This window comes from Choloepus didactylus, chromosome 3 (assembly GCF_015220235.1).
Source record: "Choloepus didactylus isolate mChoDid1 chromosome 3, mChoDid1.pri, whole genome shotgun sequence".
In the NCBI taxonomy this organism is placed as follows: Eukaryota; Metazoa; Chordata; class Mammalia; order Pilosa; family Megalonychidae; genus Choloepus; species Choloepus didactylus.
Genome location: NC_051309.1, coordinates 212,428,918 through 212,455,292, shown reverse-complemented (window position 1 = coordinate 212,455,292; position 26,375 = coordinate 212,428,918). Strand labels below are relative to the sequence as shown.

The 26,375-nt window shown below is 42.1% G+C and overlaps 1 protein-coding gene across 3 annotated transcripts in view; it reads left to right on the top strand.

Annotated features, from left to right (window-relative positions):
• The window catches only part of MFHAS1 (malignant fibrous histiocytoma amplified sequence 1), a 96,013-nt gene extending 71,622 nt beyond the window's left edge, over positions 1 to 24,391 (top strand). Inside the window, exons 2-4 of one of the 3 annotated variants that reach the window (XR_005216035.1) lie at positions 11,991 to 12,117; positions 17,596 to 17,706; positions 21,819 to 24,391. Coding sequence is in view for 1 of the 3 variants with exons in the window: in XM_037831276.1 (XP_037687204.1) it covers positions 11,991 to 12,117; positions 21,819 to 21,852 (161 nt within the window). In the remaining 2 variants the exon portion in view is untranslated. Of the gene's footprint in view, positions 1 to 11,990; positions 12,227 to 17,595; positions 17,707 to 21,818 lie in introns of all 3 variants that reach the window. The other 2 variants (XR_005216036.1, XM_037831276.1) reach the window with 2 other exon arrangements.
• The last annotated feature ends 1,984 nt before the right edge of the window (positions 24,392 to 26,375 follow it).

Genomic DNA, 26,375 nt, shown 5'->3' with positions numbered 1-26,375 from the left:
CCCCCCCCCCCTTTAAGAAAATGTGACGCTCCTCCAAAAATGAAACTTTGATTAATCAGTGATGATCAGTCACTGACTTGTAGTCTCATGATCAGTAAAGACTGTGTGTGGCCATAAGAGCCATGAGCCTGTTTGGAAGTGGGATGACCATGTGTACACTGTCCTCGGCGCAGAACAAAGATTGTGATTCCATGCTCAATTCCATGAAATGTGCCATGATGAAATCTAAGAACCAAGAAATGCAGGGTGGAAATAGGCTCAGGAGTCAGTGATCTTCCATTTCCACTCCCGTCCTCCTTATTAAGATTTTTGACCTCATGCCACAGGGCCTCAGAGGCATCCAGAGAGCTTTACACAGAAGCTGCTAATCCGCGGTGGTTCATTCTGTCTCTGTTGGGCAGCTGCTTGCTCTCATGCCCAAAGACGTAGAGCCGGCAGATCCCGGCGGCCAGATGGGGTGACCATCCTTGTAACAGAGCCCCATTCTCACGTCCATATTCTCTCCTCTCTGCTGACTTTTAAAGGAATAAAGGTAGAGAAGATCGTTAAGCTAGAGGCCTTTACTTGGAGGAGAGCTATTTTCTGCCACATGTGCTGTTTTTTCTTAATCAAATGTGTTATTTGGGTTTGTTAAAAGCATCCGGTGGCTTCTCCCTTTGGATCATTAATTTCATGATGCAGGTGGCACCAGAGTGTTAGCCTGGGATCACACTTCATGATTGGCCAGAGCCCACATTTATCTGCAACTGGCCCACTGGATAGAGCTTACCCCAGGCACTCCTGGTGTTTGTCCTATCCCTGACCCTATAATGGCCAGAGCACAGAAGCCAGCCCCAAAGGGGAGGGCCTCATAGGCACCCCAGGGGTGGAATGTGGGTATGTAGACTTTCCCACCAGAGACCAAGGAGATTGCTCAGGAAAGGGGGTGGAGGCAGGAGGAGCAAAGTTTAAAAAGAGAAAAAGGGACTCCAATAAAATTTTACTCCATTTATGTAAAATTTGTAGGAGTGTTGGAAGTGGGAGAGTATGGGTAGAAAGGAAAAACAATGTATAAGAAATTGGAAACAGAGTTGAAAGAATATAGATACGAGAAAAGAGTATTGTGGTTATGCTTATTGTATGATTCCACCTGGTATAAATAAGAGAAATCAACAATACATCTCTGGTATGTATATATACTTTAACAGTGTGTCTCAACAAGGAGAAAGGGGAAGGGCACATACCAGTCTAACACTGGGTATTTGGGAAGGATGGAAAATGGTTACCTTTTCTATTAAGTCTTTATATATATTTACTTATTTAAAACAAGCTTGTTAACTTTTATATTAAAAAGGTATATTTAAAGAAAGCTATTCTAGGGAGAAAAGAAGGAAAAATTAAATATATTCTGGAGTAGATTCTTTTAACTTATATTTTAATAGGTAATATACATAAATGGTACCAAATTCACAAGGTGCAAAAGGCTCTGAGGTAAAAGAGGGGTCTTTCTTCTCTCCTGTCCCCAGCCATCCATTTCTCTTCCTTAGAAGCAGGCACTTTTGCCAGATTCTTGTGTGTTCTTACAGAAATACTCCATGCTTATACAGATACATGTTTGCATGTGTAATTAGGGAAAAATAGTTTTTCTTCCTTACGAAATATAAACACTAGCTTGTACCTTTTTTTTTTTTTTAAGTTAAAAATATATACTGGACATAATGGTATATAGAGAGCTCACTGGTTCTTTTTGATTGGCAGCCCTTCAGTGATGACCATTTGAGATGTTTTCAGACTTTTACTTTAGAAACAATGCTGCAATAAATGGTTGAGAATATATCCTTTCCCATTTGTGGGTATGTCAATAGAAAATCTGAAAGTGGAATTGCTAGGTCAAAGGATATGTGCATTTTGGCTCATCTTGCCAAATTTCTCTCCAGAGAAGAGGTACAAATTTATACTTCCTTCATATGTGTAAAAGTGCTAGATATTCTTTATAAAAGAAGTATTGCCTTGGAGGTGGGCCATAATATAATGATAGCAAGGGGATTTTAGAGAAGATAACAGGTGAGTCAAGGTGTTGTCTTTTAATTGCTCCTCTAACAGGCACTTCTCTTTCTAGAAGTTATCTTTGCTCAAACCTTGGATTTTCTGTTTCAGATTAATAAGGATATAAAGAAGGAAATAAACATTTAGTGAGCTGCAATTATGTGCCAGGCATAGAGTCAGGTCCATTGCAAATATCATTTGATTCTTGAAGGACTTCTATGAGGTATATATTTGGCATTTACTATCCATAGTTCCCAGATGAGAAAAATGAGGCTCAGAGAGACTATGCAACTTCATCAGGGTCACACAGCAGATTAGCAGATAAGTGACAGAGCTCCCTTTCAAACTGCCAGAATACTCATGTTCTTTTCAATCCTTCTTATTCTCTAAAACAAACAGAAATCTCTATGTCTCTTGCATTATAGAAAATCTGGGGATTTGTTGAGCAGTGAGCTATTTATAAAAGCCGATGTTACCTACAGTTCATCGCATGATATGTGATGTTGATCGTGCCTCAGAGGTCCCTTTTAATAGGTTTGTGGGGTGTGAAGAGAACCTTTGCTTTTGGATTACGTAAGTTGTCCCTAAGCCACAAAAGGGTTGTGCTCCAACAATTCATTTTGGTCCTACTGGCTGTAAAGTGGAAGATACAGCCCTGAAGTAGCAATGCACTCTGAATGCAGGTTAAGCTTCCAGACCAATCTGCAGAGCCCATGTAACCCACTCGTTCTTAAGGAGTTCTGGTAGACATGATTTCTTGGTGCTCTCAGTCCATAGCAGGATGCATAGTTGAGGATGTATGGATAGGCAAAGGCTGGAGAAGTAGGGAGAAAATGGGAGGGACGAGAGCCCCCATTTGCAGGCTGAACTGGGGTTTGGGGGCATGACAGCTGCGCTTGAGGTTGCTGCAAGATTGGGGGCTATAACCAAGGACACAGGGTGATACATGGCTTACTTAGGTGGAATTATTATAGGCACCCAGGAGAGCACTGCTCAGAGGAATGGACCATTTATTACTTTTGAAAAATCAAGTGTTTATGGGCTAGTGAACTGCCTATAATTATTTCAAATGGCTTTATTAGACTAATAATCTCTGGTACACATGGGTTTCAATTAAATGGCTTGCATGTAAATTGGTGTAAATTCTCAGCACAAGAAATAAGGAGTGCTTTTTATTCTCCCATATCAACTGGGATAAATTTTCTGGTAGATGACAGATTATTGTGATAGTTATTCCTTTTTCTGTTTATTTTTTCAAAAGTGATGTAATTTCCAGTCTTGGTGGAGAGGCAGATAGTGTTCTTTTGAGCTAATTTGATGAGTTAGCTAATTGATTACCATATGTTCAATACTAAGGATGCCAGTGTTCTTTCTCTTTTTACCCTAAGCTTTGTCTTTGCCGTGAAGTTTGGTGGTATGGTTGGATGAACTAAATCTTAGGTCTCACTTTGGTGCTAGGATACTCTTGCAGTAGGAAGAGAGAATCTCCTAAGTGGAGGAGGAAGTGGAGGACAGGGGAGCCTTGTTCACCTGTCTCTAGTGGATTAGAGATGAATGGGGGTGTGTTCACCTTGACCTACCTTTCCTTCAACAGCAATGTACCTGTTTGTCCTTCAGCAGCAGTCATTAGGTTGTGTTTCCATATTATTGCTACTCCTTGAAGGCTTATAGCCATCAATTATCTTTAACTTTCTGACCTACTAATTTAATAGCCCTTGGTAGGTAGTGCAGCCTATTAGAATGTTTGGCATGACTGAGTATAGCTTTAGCTTGAATTTTATCTAACAAATAGTATTACAAATATCACAGTGAGCCACAAATGAAATCATTGTAAATATAAGCTGAAAAAAAAGTCAATGGAAAGATGCATGCCTACATTTCTTCTTTTCAGGATTTGATAGATGAGATTACCTGAATTTTTAGCATGAAAACCTTGGGAATTGGTAAATGAAATACACACTTCCCAGAATTTGTCAAGCATTTCATTTTTCTGGGGAAGAAGTCATGCCATAACACCAATTGGTGTTTCTTAGTGATAGTTGAGGTTTTCGGTGAACTATAGGGTGTTTGTGTGTGTGTATTTTTAGCAGCTTTATTGCGATATAATTGGCCTGTGGTGGTACACTGCTCATATGAAAGTGTACAGTTTGATAAGTTTTGACATATGTATAGCTCCATAAATTCTTCACCCCAATCAAGATAATGAGCTTATCCATCTCCCTCAGAAGTTTCTTCTTGCCCTTTTTAATAGCTTCTTCCTGTCCCTTCCTATCCCTTCCAACTCTGCCAGGCAACCACTGATCTGCTTTCTGTCACTATAGATTTGTTTGCATTTTCTAAAGTTTCATATAATGGAATCTTACAGTGTACTTTTCTTTGTCTGTTTTCTTCTATTCAGCATAACTATTTTGAGATTCATTCACATTATTGTATGTATAAATGATTCATTCCTTTTTATTGCTAAGTACTATTGCATCCTATGGATATACCACAGTTTGTTTATCTGTTCACCTGTGAATGAACAATTTAGTTTGCTTCCAGTTTGGGGCTATTCTGATACAGCTGCTTGGACTTTTGTGTTCAGGTCTTTGTATATGTGTGCTTTCTTTTCTCTTGGGTAACTATCTGGAAGTGGAATCACTGGATCATACAGGAGATGTATGTTTCATCTCTTTAAGAAATTGCTAAACTGTTTTTCATAGTGGACAATACCAAGTTGCATTGCCATCAGTGGTGTGTGAGAGCCCCAGTTCATCCACAGCCTCACAAACATAGGGTTTAGTAATGTTTTTTTCATTTTAGACAATCTAATAGATGTGCCAGTATCTAATCTGTCCATATTTGCTTCATACTTTTTGGGGCTCTGCTGGCAAGAGCACATATATTTATAATTATGTCTTCTTGTGAGAGGTTCTCTCCATCTTTTCTGAGCCTGCATCTTGTCCTGGCATTGCACTAATAGCCTTAGGGATTCCCTATTTACAGGAATTTGAGAGCCCCCTTTACTCCCTATGAAATAGAACCCCCATCCCCCCACCCCCACCCCCATCCAGGGTGTCCTATCGTGTGTCTTAAATCTGGCAATCCTTTGCCTCAGGCGGCCTTGAGCTAATTCTTTCTTAATGCTTTTAATGCTTCTGCTGTCCACAAGCTGCCTCTGCTTCCTGGCCAGGTTCTGGTAGGTGACCAGAGAGGAGTGCCCTGGTGCAGTCTTCAGGCTGCCATCAGAGAGATTGGCCCTGAGTGACAGGCTCCCCAGCGGGTGCACAGAAGTGACTGGTCTCTCTGATCCAGGGGCTCGCAGTGGGAGTGCGGAGGACTTCACACCCCTGGGGGCCGGGGGAAGGAGGATGGACAGCCAAGGCACTAGGAGCTTCTCCTACCAGTTTTAAGTTGCTTTTCTTGATAGGACACTAACCCAGTTACAGCCCTTTAACTGTTTTTTTTTTTTTTTTGGAGCACTGAGGAAGATGGCTCTGCTAGTTTCTTCTAGTCATTCAGAGATTCTGTGGGAGAAGGGCACTCTGGAGCAGGTTTATCGACTCACTTCATTCCTTTGCAAGTCTGAGTAGCTTGTATGTACTACATTTTGTTTATTCATTTATGGATCTTTGGATTTTGACTGTTGTGAATAATGCTGCTATGAACATTGATGTGCAAATATCTGTCTGAGTCCCTGATTTTCATTCTTTGGGGTTTATGCTTAGAAGAGGGATTGCCAGGTCATATGGTAGTTTTATGTTGAGCTTTTTGAGGAGCCACAATGCTGTTACATTCTTACCAACAATGTACTAAGGTTGCTATTTCTCCCAGCACTTGTTTTCCTTTTTTTTTTTTAAAGTAGCCATTCTAAAGGGTGTGCGGTAAGAGCCTTACCTTTGAAAAAAAACTATTTCATTCATCATATCAAATGTACTTCAAAACCTATAGCAACACTTGTACTCTGGCAAAGGTGGAGTCACAGGTACTGTATTTTCCCTTTCATCTGGAAAAAAAAAAAGCAAAATATATAAAACAACAGTTTTTCAGGATACTGAGCATCACACAGCAAAGGAGAGTGATCTGTGAGAGATGGGACACAAACCAGGTGGGCCCTGTCATGGCTCCAGTTTCCTGCCTCTGGAGAGTTTCCAGGTGGCATTGCCTGGAGGGGGAACTGAGGCAGAGCCCAGCAGACTCCCTGAGTTGACACCAACATGGCTAGAATGTGCAGAGAGGAGAGAGCTACACACAGAGAGAACTCCAGAGATCCTCGGTGCACCCCCTCAAGAACTCAGCAGGGTGCTCATCAGTGCATGAGTGGAAGGAAGTACCTGAGGCCGGGGAGAGAAGGGGATGCTGTAATTTTAGCTTTCACCTCCTACCCCACAACCAAAGCACTCGATAAAGCCTATATTTGTTGTACCTCTACCCTCCCCCCCTCAAAATAACCCATTTCCAACTATAATCCAAGAGGACACTTTTAGCTACATTTTCAGGCTTCCCTAAAGATTCTCTGAGCCATTTAGCCCTCAGAATTTGGAAATAATTTAAGATGTTGGCATTAGAATGTCCCTAAATGCATCCTGACTTTGTGGTACCTTTTACTTTAGTTTGGAAAAGATACAAGATTGAGGTAAGACAAAAAAGCAGGGTGACTTATGGAATGCTTCTGGGTTTTTTTGCCTCTGGTGTGGTCTGCAGAGGAGGTAAACCGTGCAACAAGGCATTTATGTACCCTGTGAAAGAAGAGAGGGTAGACTTTGGCCCCAGTGGCCCGAATGTGAGCCACAGCGGTGTCAGATTTTAGACCACAAAACTGCAGTGCTGACAGAACCTGAATTTATGGGTTCATTAATTGATTAGTTGAGATATGGAACAGATATCTGGAGCCTGCTGTGTGCCGGGCACTGTTCAGATGGTCAGGATACAGCAGTGACCAAGTTAAAATCCCCTCGCCCTGGAGCTTCATCCTAGTAGAGGAGACACCCAGTCAACCAGTATGTCTGGTGGCCATCGGTACTGTGAAGAAAAAGCAGGCAGGTTGATGAAGCAGAGCATGACCAGGGGGCAGGGTGGGCGGGGAAGGTCTTTCTGAGGTGGTAGTATTTGAGCAGAGACCGAATGAAGCCGGGGGGGGGGGGGGGGGGGGGGGGGGGGGGGGGGGGGGGGGAGTGGGAGGAGCCACGTGGTAAGGACTGAGGTCCTGAGGTGAGTGTGCTTTGCAAGAAGACCTGTGAGGCTGGAGCAGAAAGAACAGAGGAGAGGGGCAGGAGGTATTGTCAGAGCCATAGATGGGAGCAGACCCTAAGACCCTGCAGACAAGCTTTGAAGACTTGGGATTTCGTTCTGAGTAACAAAGAAAACAGAGGGTTCTGAGCAAAGGAGTAACATGATCTGACCGACTTGATGAAAGGATGTGGGGCTACAGTGTGGGGAGCAGGCAGAAGCAGCGTGGTCAGATAGAAGGCCCCTCCAGTAGTCCAGAGTTGGTGATGGCGTGGACAGGGCTGCTGAGCCAGGGGGTCAGTTTCTGGATGCATTTGCAGTTAGAGCAATGGGAAGCGATATTGCACTCAATGTGGCGTGTGAGAGTAAAAACGAGCGAAAAACAACTCCACATTTTTTTGTCCAAAGTCACTGGAAGAGTGGCAGGGACATTTACTGATGTGAGGAAGGCTAGTAAAGGAGTAATTTTGTGGCATCAGGGACCATGTGTGGGAATCAAAAGTTTGCTTTCGGACATGTCAGTGCCCAAGGGGGGATGTCAAGGGGGCAGTGGCATCTGGATCTGAAGATCAGGGAAGAGGTCAGGGCTAGAAGTAAACCCATGCCGCGGTGCAAGGCAACCTCTAGAATTAGAGGTAGTTTCTGTGTAGACTGAGATGACTCCCAGCAGAGGCTACCTCACAGAACTGCCCTTCCCTCTGACGGAACCAGTCATATTTGGCGATCCTATACTTTCATCCTGTCTTTTAATTAAAGCTTACGTGACTGTGCTCTATTCCTTGTCTATCTGCCTTTAGGCTTCAATTTGGAACTAGACTGCAACTGCTTGAGTGGAAGTGTAATTGAAATGTAAAGAATTCATTCTTATTCATAATTACAGTTTTTGAGTGGTTGGAGGAGCTAAGAAGTGCTGGGCCGCAATTTTTCATGCCTCGTAATGCTTTTCAGGGCATCATAAGTGCTTTTTGTTGATTTGTTTAGAATGGCCCCAAGTCCAGACTGGGTCTTCTGTGAATGCCACTTGATTATGGGGGCTGGATAACGAAGACCTCACGTTGGGAGAAGGATCCCAGCTGGAATATATTTCCCTGTAGTGTTTGTCATACACATCAGGGGTATTATTCATGTGCAACATAAGGCAATTGAGCTGTCCCAGCCTTACAGCTCCGAGAGTCCAAGTCTAAACCTTGGTCCGTCCATGGATTCCTTGGTTGCACCACTGCACCCACTCCTTCTTCTTCCTCCCTTCCTCAGAGAAAAAAAATGCATTTACAGAAACTCTTGTTATCTTCCTTGTGGACTTAAAGTGGCTCCCCTTTGTGTTGCAAAATCAGAGATTTTGATAAGGCTGCTGAGCCAGGGCTGCAAATTTCAGTTCCAGTCTTGACAGGTCCTCTCAATTTCATTTAAAAGGAAAACTAATGTTGGAGGGAGAAAGTTGTAGTCTGACAGCTTTTATACTGTCTGCACGGACTTCTCTGATCCTGGAACCATTTTGCAGGAAGAAGTAGGTGACAGGCTATCAAAATAAAGAGGAACCTTTTACAAGCACTTCTGTCCAGTGGTGTGGGCTTTTTATAATCCCAACTTGCATTCTGAGTTCCCCCAGCCCTCCCCAAGCGCACTTTGATCTCTGAAGCATGTCTAATCCTCAGCCAAGTCTGCTGGAACTTTATCCAGAGCAGGAAAAAGGGAAATATTTTTCCTTTCTTGGGTGGATTTGTATTTATATAAACCCTTAGCAGTGAAAACGGAGCCAAGTGGCAGGCACAGGCGTCTGAGGGGAGGGGAGTTGGAAGGAGCGAATGGCGGAGAAAGGCGTGGGAGAGTCTGACCCAGCTTTAACTTGGGTCAGTGTCAGAACTTCTAGGGGTCAGTCTGAGTACTGATGTACATTTTCCCGTAGACGTACATACACGTAGGGCCATTTTGAGCAGCAGGGAGCTCAGCCAGCAGCTAATCCGTTAACTGCAGATCACAGCACCAGTGATGCACACTTATGAGATTAGTTCATTTTATTTCTAAAATAAAAATAAATTTTATTTTGAAATGGTTGCTGCTAAGAGAATAGGGTCATGGAAGGCCTAGCTGTCCTCTGTAGCGTTAACCTTGGAAGTTTTGAGACGTCATACTTCCCCCGAACAGCTTTAGCTTCTCGCAGTGGGTCCTTGCTATTGATTTATTTACATGAATTTGTCTAAACAATTTTTGACTGCCCCGAGCCACTTCTTGTGGGGAGTGAGTTCTTTAGGTGTGCTTGCCATCAGTGTGGATGCTTTCTTGTCATAAAACCACCTCATTTAGGCCATGGCTCTGGTTTTCTTACGGTTACATCCATTTGTAGACTTTCCAAAGAAATATTGTACAGAATCTAAAGAAAGCAACTGTGTATCCTAGCTGTTTGTATATTATCTGGGCTAATCTGGGCCTGATTAAGATGCTGAGAAGGGCAACTTTAAAGAACTTTGATTTAAAGCAACCTTGCTCTTTTAAAACCAGAAGAAAAGCCCTCCTTCCTAGGTGACTCAGCTTCCTGCAGCTTCCCTGGAGTAATTTCTTCTGTGGAAGCCTGGTTACCTGCTGGGATGTTTATTCTGGTCCCTAAGAGTATTGTTTGTATGTGTCAGAGCCTCATACTTCAAAGTGGACCCCACCTGAAGGCTATACTAGCATCTCTTCCCAGAGCTGTAGTGTACTTTGGGGAAGGCAGCGTATCAGGGGCTCTGGAAATTCTGAGACCTTGAGGCTTTTTCAGCAGGTGAGAGTCTAGGAAGAAGTTCAGCCTGGAGGAGGAAATGGGACTCTCCTTCTCCTGCAAATGATAGAGACAGAAGGAGGTGTTGGAAAGGGAATTTCAAGTAGCCACTTGTGGGGAAGAAGAAGAGGCAGGAAAGAATGATACAGAGGATTGGATGTGTGTGAATAAAAAGACACACACACACACACACACAAGGAAGAAGGAGAAATAAAAAGACATTATAGAAGGGAAGTGTAAGCTTTAATGGGAGGAAAGAGCTAAAGTCAACTCAGGTGGAGGTTTGAAAAGCAATTTTGTTAGCAGTTTTGGTTTCTCTCCTTGGTTGAATTTTTGCCAGATGTTTTGGAAAAGACACGGTGATCTCTGTCACTACTTTTTTTTTTTTTAAGTTTGTTATTTTTTTAATTCAATTTTATTGAGATATATTCACATACCATACAGTCATTCAGAGTGTATAATCAGTTGTTCACAGTAGCATCATATAGTTGTGCATTCATCACCCCAATCTATTTTTTGGACATTTTCCTTGTACCAGAAAAAGTGAAAATAAGAATAAAAAATAAAAGTAGAAAAGAACACCCAAATCACCCCCCCATCCCACCCTATTTTTCATTTAGGTTTTGTCCCCATTTATCTACTCATCCATCCATACACTGGATAAAGGGAGTGCGATCCACGAGGTTTTCACAATCACATTGTCACCCCTTGTAAGCTACATTGTTATACAATCATCTTCAAGAGTCAAGGCTACTGGGTTGGAGATTGATAGTTTCAGGTATTTACTTCCAGCTATTCTAATGCATTAAAACCTAAAAGGGTTATCTGTATGGTGCATAAGAATGTCCACCAGAGTGACCTCTCTACTCCATTTGGAATCTCTCAGCCACTGAAACTTTATTTCGTTTCATTTCACATCCCCACTTTGGTCAAGAAGATGTTCTCAGTCCCACGATGCAGGGTTGTGGCAATGGATTTTTATATTCCTGTATGTTAGCATGTACCTTAGGGTCTCTAGAATGTCAAGTTGGTAGTAGAAATGATGGCTAACACGGAGTTGAAATTTTAATTTCAGTAGCCGCTTTCCCCAATTGACGTGCATTTCACATCCTTGGTTTAGCTTATTTACTTTCTAGGCTTAATGAAGGGAATTTAGGCATAATGTGCACCATCATCAGCAGAGAAGCCATTTTTTGAGTCCTTGCTGAGTGAGAGCACAGTACTAGCCTGGAGAAGAAGGGGGAAGGGGCAAGGTACTGGCTGGGAACTAAGGAGTGGGAGTGATCCCTGCTCCGAGGGATTTAATGATCTCATTGGAGAGAGAATAAATCCAGGCTATGCAGAATACACAGATTCCCTTGAGGTATGATGGTAATCCATTAAGTTAATTATCTGTTTTTCCTAGACCCCATTAATCATAAGACAGTACTGTGTGGGTCCTTCGAAGGCCGCCTGCACACCTGTCCAGGAAGTCCTCTTGCTAGTACGGAGCTGAGCTCTTTTCGGGGCATTTACTTTATTAATGCCTTTATTGCACCGTGTTTCCAAGTCATTGATGTTGGGCTCCGTTGTAAGGCTGCTGTAGTCTCCCTGACTCCATCTGCCCCAAATCCTAATGATGATACTTCCTTGGCAGCCCTTGCTTCACTGGACTCTGGGGACCCTGACTCCATTTGCACTGCCTGGATAAGGGTCTTTGGAGTCAGTCTGTGGAAAGGAAGGTGAGGGCAATTGCAGCAGAGGCTGCCTTTGTCTGGAGCCGTCGCCTTCCTGCCACAATGATTAGAACGTTCTCCGTGGCGATCAGCTGAGAATTTAGGCAGTGGGAGCGGAGCTGATTCTGTCATTTTGAGTTGCACGTGTGTTCTCTGACTCCATTGTCTGTAGCCCCTTCCCTGCCTTTTTCTCTCCTTCTGCCTCCCCCCAGCTCTGTATGTCTCTGGAAATGGGTTCCATTTTCAAGGCAGTTCTCATTCATGCATTTTCCTCCCTTCTCCTGCAGGGGAGTTGCTGAGTCAGCCCAGACCTGAAGGAGTGGCCGAGATCATTTGCCCCAAGAACGGCAGCGAGCGAGTGAACGTGGCCTTGATTTACCCGCCCACACCCACTGTGATCAGCCCCTGTTCCAAGTGAGTTTCCCGGAGGCCCACTGGCCCCTGGCCCCTCGCCCCTGATCCTGCCTCAGAAGATGTGATGACGAAAAGCCAAGTTAAACTGCACCCCAATAAGCCTTGACAGGTACCCTGGGGCAGACCTAGTTATCTGGGTGACATCACCAATGGCCTTGGCAGCAAAATAGGAACGTTTATTTTCACTTTTAGTGGTCATTTACTCTTGCTAATGAAAGTCAGAGCTTTTTTAAAAATAGCTTTATTGAGATATAATTCAGATACTATACAGTTTACCCATTTAAAGTGTATAATTCAGTGGTTTTTAGTATGTTCACAGAGTTGTGCAACCAAAAAGTCAGAGCATTTTTTGATGGTCAGTCTTGATTCTGTCACTGCAGAAGTAATTGGGCCTTCACTTCAGGGAACAGTGAGGGCCCATTAAATAAGAAAGGCCTGGAGAAGATCTGTACCAGGCGGCTTTTCAGGCTTTCGCCGGAGTGCTCTGATTCTCTAGTCATTCCTGATAATCAGGACTGGGCAAGTTGTTCTCTCAAAAGAAACTTAAGGGCAGAGACTGTACACACGGAAACTAATTTTTGGATGGAATGCTAGCTTAGTGTGCTAGATAACTCATCCTGTTTTTTTTGTTTGTTTGTTTATGTTTAATATTAAGAATCAGAACAGGCCATTTTAAACTGAGATGAAATAACTTTTTATCCCAGATCATGAAAGTAGCAGCCGCAGATCCTCTTGGAGCAAATCTAGTTATCTGGATAGTAGCAATATGACTGCAAAGTGGTCATGCAGCAAACTTATGTTTGTCTCCCTGGTTTGCACTTGAGAATGGTGACTTACCAGCTCATCATAGGAAGCTTGCTGTTTGGTTGCATTCCAGAAGCTGTGTATCGTAGGAGCTCGTGGCTCTGCTCTCAAGTCCGCTTTCCTGCCTTTCCCAGCAAAGAGCATGTTCTTATTCATTATTAGGAGCTGCAGTGGAAGTGCAAAGTCCCTTTTATCTAAACCAGCAACTCATTAAACTGAACATCCCTAATCTATCTTTGCTGGAAAATATCACTGAACACCCAAGGGAAACTCTTATCTGTTGCTCTTGTATTCTGAATGCTGTTTCAGCTAACAGGTTCGTGGGATAATTTATCACTCATATGACCCTAAGACACTGTGAAATCTTGAAGTGCTTCTTAATAAAGAGGGATTACATGGTAACTTTGTATTAACCAGAACATCCCCTGTCCTGAACATACCAAACAACAGAAGTTTTACCGTCCTTTGAATGTCTTTGGATCTGTGTTCAGTGGTCTGTTTCTTTCAGATATACCTAGGAGAAGGATGAGAGGGATATTATAAAGATGGCAGGGTGTGGAACGAAGGGAAACAGTGGTTCAACATGCTGTGCAGTGATGATGATTTTCCTGAGCCAGGAGAGAAGTTAACCTATTGTTTGGCGATAGCCACATACCATTTAATAGGCCAGACAGTGGTAGGAGTTATAATATCCATTTGCACAGGAAACCACGGTGGCACTGAGCCAGCTTTATCTGTGTTTTCCCATGGGCTTCTTGTTGTACTGTCACAGAAGGACCACATTTATACAAACCTGAGAAAATGCTATCAGTTTCTCTCTCTCCCAGTTTATTGAACCTGAGTGAACAAGTAGCTTTAAATCTTGGGTATTCAGAGGCACCCGGCCTCAGGCATCTGTCTTGAAGCTGGAGGAGATACATTTAGGGATTGAACCACTTTTGACCTAGCTATCTGAATAGTTTTATTTTGACATAGGTTTTTTTTTTGTTATTTGTTTTTTATTTTGAAATAAATTCAGAGTTATATGAACAGTTGCAAAAACAGTACTAGCCCCATACACAGAATTCTATCATACCCTGACCCCCCTCCCCTGATAGCCCAATCCACCAACTTTAACATGCTGTCACATCGCTATTTCTTTCCCTCCCTATCTATCATCCATCATCTATTGCTCTGTCTTCTGAACATATGAGAGTTAGCTGCACACATCCTTGAACATAACACTATAATTCATGTATACACTTCCCATGAACAAGAACATTCTTTTATGCAATTCCATTAAGCGCAGCTAAGAAGTACAAGAGATTCAATAATGATACAAAGCTTACATTCTATATTTCCTTTTCCTTATTGACATAGGTTAAAAAAAAAAAAAAAAGTCCCATAAAATTGGATGGCAGGTTTGGAGTGTAATTCTCAGCTGTAAATGAAGAGTACTTTCTAAGTAGGAAAGTTTTACATCTCTGGCCAGACTTTTCCTAGTTATTACCATTTTTTTTTAGTATGGAGGTAAGGAGAAAATTATCCTTTGTGTCACCATTTATATAAAAGTACACTTAAAAAAAATAAAAATAAATTTTTTTAAGAAAGTATACTTGCATTCGAAGCTTCTGTTAGAGCCATCCAGTTTTACCTCCCCACTCTTACACAGCTCATATAGCATCTGTGAAAACAAAACAAAAACACAGAAGCCAGGCTAGGCCCGTGATGGTCTAATTCACAAGTGGGTGGACAATGGATTGGAAGTGGGGGATTTTGCAGGCGTAATGAGAAAAGCTGTCAGAGGAAGTGGCCATTATGCTAACACAGCCAGGACCAAAGCCTGAGAGTTAGACTTGGGGTCCAAGCAGGCCCTAGAAATGGGGAGACCAGGGCTATGGCACTGGCTTTGCACCTCCAGTCAATTTAACTTAAACATAAACTCACCAACAGAGTGATTCTGTAGTTCTCTGCCATTCCATAAAAAGTGGGTGGATGGACAAGATCAGGCTTTATAAATTAAGCATATATATGAGAATTCCCATGGGGAGGGATGGGACATGAGTCTTTCAAAAAAAAAGTTACCCAGATGATTCTAATGTATGTACCCCTGGACCTTCTGGTTTCGCCCGTCCTTTCCTGGCTCTGTGGGTGGGCCAGGGGATCTTATCCTACAGAATCTCTGCTCAGCACCCCAGCAAAAGTGATCCGTGCTGCATTGTGGTCAGCCTCAGGTAGGGTGAATTTATCATTTATTGTTCAAACCAGGAAAGGATTGAGAGTAAAAAGAGGGCATGAGCCAGGACTGTCGCAGGCAAACCAGAACAGTGACTCTGCTCTTAGGCCATTCCTAGATGGAAGAGTGACTTTTAAAACAGACATTTCAAACTCTTCTTTTGACTGACTACTCCTCCCCATTACAATGGGACTCGTCCTTTAACTGGGCCTGCCTTTGGCCATTGTAAGATGATGTTGCTGCTGTGCAATTTATTGGTTTTTTTTTAATCAGTGACTGATTTTTGACTGGCCTTTCCTTATGATTTCCAAGCTTTTCAATTTGTTTTTTAAAAATTTCTAGGCTTTTTAGTCCCCCATGAAGAGAGAGACAAAGAATAAGTAGGTAGTGATGTTTTTAAAAAATGACTGTTACAACTTGTCTCCGTGGTTGGTAGGTGAGGTCTCTACCAGCATTTCTTTGGAAAGAGGTTACATGGACTGACTAAACTGCCTCCCCTCCCGCCCCTTACCCTCTAGGTAGAGACTTAGAAGCCGAGTGGCTTCTTGTCCCCCTTGCTGATTGCCACAGAGAAATGTGAGTAATTTTCATGCATTGGGTGACTGGGGCTGATTGTCAAGGCCATCTGCCTTTGAGATGAAATGAAAATTCATCTCATAGCAAATTTTCCTGGGAGGCTCTTTAAAACTGTGACTTCCTTGAGGATAGATATTGTGTCTGGTGCATTTTTTAAAGCTTTATATTATATACGTGTAATTTACAGACCGTAAAATCCACTTATGCCATGATTATTAGTATATTTGCAGAGTTGTGCAGCCATGACCGCAATCTAATTTTAGAGCACTTTCTTCACCCTAAAAATGGGCAACCTCATTCCGTTTGCGGTCCCTGAGGTCTGATACAGCACCTAGTCCCGTGTGGTCAGTTTTTAGTGTCACTTTCAGGGTTGGTTTCGCCACCTGGTCAGTGGGTATTAAATGGATTTCTGCATTTTAAAGTAGTTCTCATAGATAGTGTTATCCCTGGCATGGTTCATTCTCACGGCAATGAATTCCCTTACATCTCCCACTGCCAGCCCCCGAACACCTGACAGGGAGAAGAAATAGAGCTGCTCTGAAGGGACAGCTGCCTCTTCAGGACTTCTTAATGGTGGCATATTGACCCGCAGACGATCAGTTAAAGGCAGACAATGTCAAGGGATGCTGAGCTTTGGACACAAGGGGCAAAACCATAATTTCGGTGGGAAAAAGAAGGAGAGAGTAGAAGGATAATTCTGTATTTATTTTTTAAAATTTAATTTGTGAATTCCTGTTCCATCCATTTGCTCTTTTGATTGAGATGCTTGTTATTCATACAATTCAGAGGAAGCAGGAGTTTCTTTGGGCAAATGGCAACTTGCTGGTTACCTTTCATTTTGGGGGTACCTAGTGGTATGTTTCTCTTTCTTTTTTCCGAAGAGCCTTAGACCAATGTTCTCTCCACCCATTAAACTACAAATTCTGTGATAAGCTGCCAGAAGATCCAATGTATCTACTGATTTTCATTTAAAAGAATTCAGCAGGTTAGCCTTTGCAAATGTTTTAACCTTGAGGCACACTGAAATGCAATCCACAGTCTTCCATGCGGTTTCCTAATGGACTCACCCGTGAACATACAGGAAATGCCAATATATCATTTTTATTTCCTGACAGTTGACATTTCTCTTTTGATGGTACCGTATCTGCCTGTGCTTCATGTGGAAGAGTGGGAGCTTGGCAGGTCACGTGTTATAGACTTTGAAAAAAATGGGCTGCTTTGAAAATTGCTTGCAGAAAGGCTCAGCTTTCTCCTTTTCCAGAGAAAGAGCAAGAGTCAGATGGTTCATTTTCAAAACCATCTTTTGAAATGTTGCTTTTTGCTTGTATATCATAGGTTTCTCATTCAAGCAAGATTCCAGTTAAGTTCTAGTTCCTTGCCATTTGTAAGTCTCAAAAGTACAGTGACTCTTTTGCATAGGAATTTTGGCAGTTACATTGTGATGACATAAGATATTTACAACCAATTGAAACAGCATTTTATTAAAAGTAGGATAAAGACCCTGTGACCTTTATCTCAGCAAATAAACAGGCAAAGTATGTCTGACTGCTCTCAGATCAGTTAGTATGGACTCGTTAAAATTTTTTTGTAAAATGCAATGGAATGAAATGAATTTGGCTTTATCCTATTGGAGGATTTGTCACTGACCACAGAATTTTAAAGCACAGTGGGTAGAACTGGTCTTTCAGAAGAAAAGAAGACTAAGTATAGAGGTTGCCTGTGGGGTGTGTCACATTGATTTGCATCGATTTGTTTTGTTCTGTGCAAGGAGTTAGACAGCCCTCGCCTTGCTACTTTTAAAAGCTGTGAGGAATTGTGTTTCGTAAATTATTTAGTATCCCATCAGCCACATTGATACTGGAATTTGTTCCCTCTCTGCTTAGGTATCTTCATTCTTTCTTGGAAAATTAAGTGGAAAAGATAGTACTCCTTTCTCTTATGCCATCATTTTTGTTGTGTCCAATCTGTGACTTTAGGAGCACCAATTTTTAAGGGTAAGTCTCTGGGAAGCAGAGAGGGTTTCTTAAATAGGTAAGGCCTTCTCAAGGAGAGGCAAAAAAAAAATGTTTAGGCTAAATAAAAGAGGGGGTGGGGAGAGGGGGGATGTGGAGGTGGGGATGAAGGGATTCTATAGAGTAGCAAATGTTAAGATTACATCTTTAGCTTATCAGAATCCAGTTGCATTTGGGAATTAGGAATAAGGAAACTGCTTGATTCTTTTGGTTGAATTATTATAGTATTGCACTTACCGGTAATCTTAGACCCCTGTTGAAAAAAAGAAGAGTAATTTTAAAAATTAACTCTTAATATTTGCAGGTATATAACATCATCAGGAAAAGCTCAAGTTGATATACAGGGCATATGGCTTTTTGTATAGCTTTTTTAAAGTAGTGTTTGTATTTCTTTTCTCAAGGCAGTTTGGGCTCTGGAGTGACACTTTCCTGGGTTTGAATCTTTACTGTTTTATAGTGCTGTGACGTGTAGAGCTTAATTAGGTACCTGCCTAAGGAAGGTAAATGTGTGTGCTGGATAGGTAGGTGAGAATGAAGGGTCAAGGTGTAGTATGTGACATGCTGTTTATAAGGCCATCTGCAGTGTTCAGTGAGCACTAACACCCAACCCTGTCGTCACAGATTGCAGAAATGGGTGGCATCGTTTCTTTCTTTTCAGTCACAAATGCCTGCAGGACCTGGATAAACTCCTCAGTGCAGACCCCTCTGACTCGTTTGATCCTGCCAACAACCCTATAAATCACATCGTGCAGACAAGCACTGAGTCAAGCAGTTTCCCACAGTCACCCTGTTAATGGGCAGGACAACTGGGCCAGAAATCCACATTGTGGCTCCCAAGTTCAGTGTTGTTTTCAGAGCAGTGAATGCTCTCACTTGCACATGATAGGCCTTCATTTTCAGCCTAAGATTTAAATACCTTGAACCTGTGTTGCCCAAGAAGGGCATGTTCTACAACCAAGGAGGACTCTGGGTCTGAGTCCCCAGCCTACCTGGCAGTTCCCAGGTGTGAAACCGAATTTGTCTTCCTCCTCAAAAGCTCAGTCTGTTTCCTATGTCAGGATTTAATGGCATAGCTTTCTGCCAATCTGCCTGAGCCAGGAGTTTGTCTGCTTCAATACCTTCCTTCCTCTCTTGCCCATATGCAGTCTTTCACCAAGGCCTATTATCCCATCTTATCATTGTGTCTTGGAATGAGTGAATTTGACCAGATAACATTCTCTTCAGCCCCATGCTTTCTTCTAGGTCCACCCATCTTTGCCACAATCCCCATGACTGAGTCATAACTGGCCCTTCTATGCTCTAGCCTTTTTGCCCCCAAAGCCTATAATATTATCTTTTGGTATCAGACCCAGTCACATCTTTTCCGTTTAAAAGCCTTGAATGGCTTCCTGGCAATGACAGGGTGAAGTTCAAACTTCTCCCCCTGACTCACAAAGCCCTTTACAGTCAGATGCAACACTTTCCTGTCTTGGTGTGGCTCTCCCTTACTGTACCTTTAGCCCTGTGGTCAACTTCACCGTGCCCCTGGCTAGCCTCAGGCTGGTACTAGCTACTACCCCATGAGGGACCAGTCCCCATTTGCCTTTGAATCCTCAATGTCTAGCCTGTAATAAGCACTCAAGAAATGCCCATTGAATCAGTGTTTGCATATTTCAGGGCTTACGGACTCATAGGCAGCCCATTCCATAAGGTAACAGTTTTAAACAAAAAACTTCTCTGTCTCCTCTTAACTCCTCTTCATCAGTTATTGTGGAACTGCCAAGAACAAATCTGCATCTTTCGTCTGAGAGCCTTCCAAGTATGTGAAGACACGTGTCACGTCTTCTCAATTCTTCTGCTCCTTTAAACATTCTCAATTGTTTCAATCGTTCCCCATTCATTCCGACATGATTTCCTGACACCTCACCTTCTTGGGCCTTCTTCTTGAAGAATTTTACTTTGCCAATTTGTATTCATCTAAAGCCAACACACAAGTGATCTATCTGGTATAATAATTTCACAACTCTACTTATGTGGTTTCAGTCCTTGGGTCTCGGCCAAGGGTGCGTAAATTCCTAAGATCAAGGATGTGTGTAAGCTATTCTCAGGAGTCATGCTTGATCTCTTAATTATAATCAGTCATCATTTCCTTTGCATTTCCCTAAAATTATTCCACACCTCCACTATACCAATGATCTCATAGTGTCTTGGCTGTTTTTCACCTGTGACTTTTTCATCACACCATTCATTCCACAGATCTTTGTTGAGTATTTGCCTAGCACTGAAGACATAAAGATAAATTCGGCAGACACTGCCATCAAGAATCCAATAGCCTCCTTGAGGATAGTGGGGATCAAACAAGTAACCAAACTCATGACTGTCTAATTACAATTAAAATGTGATAAAATGCCATGATAGTTGCATGATGAACAGAGTCTTGTGGGCACAGAGAAGAAAGAACTCTGCCGGAGAGAATCAGGAGAAGTTCCAGAAACTAGCATTTGAGGTGGATCTTGGAGGAGGAGAAGTAGGGAGAGGTGGTGAGGGTTGGAGAGCTCATGGCCCTTTTCATTCCCTAAGCATCCAGATGTGGGAAGTGGTAATCATATGGGGAAATGTTCAAGCTGGATATTCTTTTTCTCCTTTGAACAGTGGGATATTCCCTGTAGGTGTCCTCAATTAAGTGTGCTTGTGTTGTTGGCCCTGGACAGACTGAGGCTCAGTCTTACATGTGGCTCAGGGAGTAGACAGCCAGACCTGACAATCCGCATTAATTCCCAAGGCTCCTTCGATTCAGCAAGAAAAACATTTACCTAGCATATCTCCCACCCTAATCCAAAATTCACACCACCAAAATTGCTTGCTTGAGCTGTATATTTTTACACTGCCATTCTCTTTACAATTAGATTTATTATATTATTACTTGAATTTGAGGCAATTTTCAAAACTTTCTCCATTGGGAAGTTTACTATATCAACAGGCCTTCAAAAAGCCCTCATGGCTCAGTGCCATGGAAATTTGAAACTGTCCCTAGGGCCCAAAATATTCCAACCCTCTGTTTTAGCTGTCAAACATGCTTTAGAGTCAAATAACCCTCATTAAACCCCTGATTCTGTCCCTCACGAGTGTGCACCCTCAGTGAAGTTATTTGACCTCTTAAAACCCTAATTTCGTTCTTTGTAAAATGCAGAGTAAGATAGGGTTTATGTGGTGGGATTGTTAGGAGTTGGGGATTAATCAAACAATGCACTTTAGTGAATGGTGCAATTCCTTGTAAGTAGTAAGTACTTAGTAAATGGAAGGTGCTTATTCTTTGGTGGATGATATTATGATGTGAGAAGGAGCCTTCAGCTAATCAGTTTTCAGGAAATCAGGCAGCATTAAGAGAGACAAGAGCTGAAAGCAACTGCCCTTTTCCCTTCACTATCTTTGTATGTTATATTAAGGGTTGCCAAAGCACTTTAAAAAAACATCTCACTTATCATTGTAGGAAAGCTGAAATAAGAAGGGGGAAATTTGACATTTATTTTTCTTCTAGCCATTTTGTCTGAATTGAATGCCGCCTTGTTTAATTAGCTAAGGATGCTGCAATTTCTTCAGTTTATGTTCTTCCAACTCTACATTTTTACTTGGATGGCCTTGCTTACAAAACTTTAAGTGAAGTATGTTTTTTCAGATGAGATAGACATCCATTGTCATTTTTAGTGTATTTTCCTACTCCTGGGGAGTTATTTGGTGCGTGTCTAGCTATTTTTATTGAAAGGAAGTAGTTCTGTGTTTAGAGTTTGGGGTTCTTAATTAGAAATCTAGTTGAGCTGTGAAATTACAGTGGAATGAGTGGTGTAGCCAATTAGTGTAGTTTCCTCTTTATGTCTGAACTGAGTTTAACATCATAAACAGAAATGTTTGACTCATTGTATACTAACAAGGCTCCTTCCCTTGTGGGGACACCAGTTGACTGACATTTACATTTTTTATAAGGAGTTTTAGAAGTAGAAATGATAATGTGTGCAAAACATAGACTTAGATTATTGCTGCCTTTTCTTATAATTGAAAATGTCGTTCTCTATTTTTTTTGTGCCAATTCTGTGCTTTCTTCTCATCTGTCCATACAGGAAGAATGTAGGGGAAAAGCACAGAAACCAGTGACTTGTGGCTGTGGAATTCCCATGGAGGAAACAGGACATCACCTGGACCACTTTTGCACCTGGCAAACCCTCCACGCTCCCAAGCGTGTTCTGTGAACTTGACTGAACAAGTGTTTTGGATGCTTTCAGGGGAGGGAGCAAAACCCTGGCCTGATGAAGAGGTTGGGGTGGGGAGGATGGGAGAGAATATGGAGCAAATGTTTTACAACCTGAACCTCAGAACTGTGATCCTCCAAGGAGAGCGCTACTTGAAGAAAAGGAAAAAAAAAAAAAAAAAAAGTCGAATGGCTTCTCAGGGATTTTGTTTTCCATGCACATATAAGCCATAGTTGCAGTACAGGTGGCAGTGTTTGAGTTCTGTTAAATGTGAAAGAGGGATCGACTGATGTTCGTTGCTGTTCCGTAACTAGTGTAAAATATGTATATGTTTATCTTTATTTTTATAATATGCAAAAACATTTAAATTTATACAGTTTGAAGCTTCTAGCGCTAGTTAACACTGGGTGCAATATTCTGCATGAGAACTGTGCCAAGATGGGGCTGATTTCTTACTTTAGGGCAAGGTTTTTTTGTTCTTTGTTTATTCTTTGTTCCTTCTCAGAGGGGAAAAAAAAAGGTATCTGCCAATTAGCCCATGGATTAAGTGTTGGTTCATAGGGATTGCCAATAATCTGCAGCAAGAACTTTAAACGTGCATTTCAGGCAATGTCCCCTTCCTTTTTTTAAAAGGGAATCCCTGCCCGTAAATCCGTGGGCACAGTGGTGGGATTATTCCTTTCCTTTCCTCCACATGTTGTTAGTGCCAGGCAGAGACGATCCTTGCTCCGGGTTTTGTGTATCACCATGGGTCACAGTGGGGAGTCCTGGTGGTCTGGACTGTCCACCCAGTAGCAGAGGCCTGGAGTTAGGATTCCCCAGGGGTGGGTGGCCTAAGGGACAAAGAGTCCATGGAGCTTAAATGAATCAGGAGTCATTTGTTCTCAATAACGCATTGAGCTCTGCTAATAAGTACCCCTCTTTCTAGAACAGAGCCTGTGAACTTAAACAGAGTTCTTTGAAAATCCTGCACATCTGGATGTCAGTTAAGACTTAAGATAGTGAGTTTCCTAATTGGAAAGCATAATCCCACATTGGCTTTTTATAAATACAGAGCCTCTGATTGGATGGTTTGCTGCCAAGAACGAGCAAAACTTCTTTCAAAGTCTCCAGGAAGTAAAACTTAAAAAGCTAAACCAAAAAAGTTGCTCTCGATTCTACTCCTAACTAGGGTCAGACAGCCTGTGCTGCAGTAGTAACACATTCTTTGAAGAATGTAAAGGACTCTTTTACATCTGCCTCCTTTGTGTGTTGATTGAAAAAAATGTGTAAAACTGTTTCTCATCAATGTGAAATAAGAAAAGTGAGTCAGCTGGTATTAATCTTTTACTTCTTTTATAAGTATTGATTCTTTGAATGCCACAGTGTACAAAGTCTCAACATCATTTTAAATGAAATATCAAACATACAACTGCAGGGCAAGATATCACAAAGCAATTTTTGTAGTATATTTTGTGCCCCAGGAATTCCCTTCACTGACTCCAGAACCTCCAGTTAAACTGAGACCATGCTTTCTTAATGATCATAAAATCAAACGAGATCAGACCATTTTTGCATTTTCAATACTTGAATACGACACCTCAAGTTTGAGATTTCATTTTCTTTTAGAATACAGTCATAAGATCATCCGGTCAATCCTTTTGTCACAGTTCTCTGTGTGTGTGCGCGTGTGTTTGTAAGTATAAACTGAATGGTGATATTTAATTGGTTTATGGACCATTGAATTGTTGGGCATAAAATGTTTTTTAATTGGCATGAGACAGTTCTTAAACTGTCAAATTAATCAACTCGGACCAGTCTTTTGCAAAGGCTCTGAAGCATGTGATTTAGGGCTTACTCCCCAGGGGACCATATTAAAGGGAAAAAACACTCCCTTGGGTGATGAATCCTGCAAAGTTTCATATTATTATGAATAGAAATGCTCATCCTCTTAATATCTGCTATTTTTGACAAGTGATGTTTTATGCTGTCATCTAAGCCCTAGAGAAGCAAGTAACACAAAACCTTGGGGTCACATGGGTTTCAGCAAAAAAGGTTATCATGATAGAGGATCATGTGACCAAAAGAAGCTCCAGAAAAGTTCGAGAACTTGCGTGGAGGGTGGGGAGGTGGGGAGGGAGGGTTGGATATACAGAAAACACTCTGCTGTGCAGGACTTTTCACCATCTATGCAGGAAATTGCGATTCATCTTCGAACACTGGGTAGACTCAGCAACAGCCAAGGCTGACAGGCAGTTCACTAAGCACAAGAGGAGTTTTTTCCAACCAGGTAGTCTCTTGCCGGTCAAGCAGATGCCCTCCACGTTTGTTATGGTTTCTATTCATGCAACTTGTGGTTCTAAAACCACTTCCTGGAATTGTAAAAGCGCTGCCAGAATAAATGTTTGTCACCCTTCTAAGAAAAAAAAAAAATGACAGTGCTCACAGTTGGCAATTTATGCATTGGACTCTCTTTTGAATGAATAAAAAGGAAAGGGTTTGGTGTAATTCCTGATGGGGCACGTGTTATTTTTCATGCCACAGTTTGTGAATTGTAATTGTGGTTTCCCATTTAGTCATCGTAACTGGGCAGAAATTTAAGAAAAAAAATCCTGAAAAAGCTCAATAAAAATACAAAGAATGGTAAGCAGTTATATTTCCAGAGTTTAGTTGTTTGTTTTTTATTTTCAATTTTATCACTTGAGGAATAACTATTTGATGTTTTGAGTTCTTAAGGCCTCTTTTGAAAAGAGCTATGGGAGGCGGGTCATGGTTCCTCTTCTCTCCTCTGGGGATTGAGTGAGTCCAGTGGAGGAAAACTGAAGTGTCTCTGCTTCAAAGTCTGACTTCTGTTTCAGGTGGGGTGGGGGTGAGGACAGATACAACTCTTAGGTCTCTACTTCTCTTAAATTCCTACCCTTTTTTTTTTTTTTTTTTTCCCTTCAGTGATCTGCTACATTACTAAATCAAAGCTTATGAGTTTATGTTAGGTTAGCAAGTCCCCTTTCCTGGGTTTCTCTTTCAAGGCTCTTAGCAGATGTCCTTGCCACCACCATGTAAATATTGCTTCCGGTGTGCCTGGGTTGGGGGTGCTGGCTGTCACACCCAGTCAGAGGCTCTTTTCCTCCTGTTTAAAAGGAAGATGAGAAGATAAGGAAAGGAAAGGAATATGGTTGCTCCACACTGATGCTACAGCCTCTGGGGGAAAGACCAAGATCACATGGCAAGCCTTGCCCGGCAGCCCTAGGACATGGGGTACAGGGGGAAGGGGAGGCCTCCCAGGCCAAAAGGGACTCCTCATCCTAAGTCTCCTGAAAAGGCAGGTGGAGCCATCCTGAAGAATATTCTTGGGTGACCAGAATATAAAAATGCTTCTGTGAGCAGAAAAGCTGGAACTGTGTGGGGTTCAGAATTTCCGAGAGTAGTGAAAGGAGAGGTGTGTTCCCCATGGAGTGACTTTCTTTAACAGCTTTGTCCAGGTAGAGCAAGTACTCGGGCTCAGTGGCACTGCTGTCACTCCTTTTGAAGACAGCATGACTGCCTAAATTATAAATGAATTTCCTTATGGAGAAACTCAGTTCTTTAAACTTGCTGAGCAGGTCACCTAGATAAGCAGGTGACTGTGCTGCCAATTAGAAGAGGGGTTGTGTTGTTCCCTTCCATGGCTATTTCCCCATTTCATTGTGACTGTTTTGAAACTGGGTTCCAGGTTTTACTAATCTTTGAGTATGCAGTGCCTGGCATGTGGTAGGAGCTGCTCATGTGCTACCGTCGATGCCCAGGATTTTCTTGGCCAGTGACTGTTTGCGTCACCCGGTGGAGCTGGGGATGGGCCTGGCTGCTGTTGAGCTGGGTTGGAAAGGGGCACGGTGCTGGAAGGGGTTTGGGAAAGCTGATGATCTCTTCAAGTTATCTTGGTTTGAGGGCATGAGGAAATCCACCTGGTAACAGAAACCTTATTTGAATATTTGTAAGGGCTTTCAAATAAAAAATGTCTCCATCTTTATATACAAGAGTTATTTTGGATTAAATGAGTTTCATTCAAAATACTGGAACTGATTTGGTGTTTCCTGAGATATTGGTATGTGTTCCTCTTTAAAAGGGTTCTGAGATCAAGTAAGTTTGAGAAATACAGGTTAAATAAAGCTTAAAAGATCCTTAGCTGTAGGATTCAGAACCTTTTAGGTGCCGATATAAATTGTGAGTTTCCAAAAGGTGAATAGAATGTGCAGCATTTCCCTGGGTATTTGAGCATGGAAGCCTTTCCCAAGGATCGTGTGTGCATGTTCTCTGGGACCAGTGTTTCCAAAGTATGTTCTCCCAGTGCAACCCACGGTGGTTTTAGGTGAGGCAGGTCCAGCATTAAAGGAGATAGAATCACTTCCCTGTGAAGACACTTGAAGTTGGGGATGAGGGTGGGGAGGGCTGGTGTGGTGGAGCACGGACTCC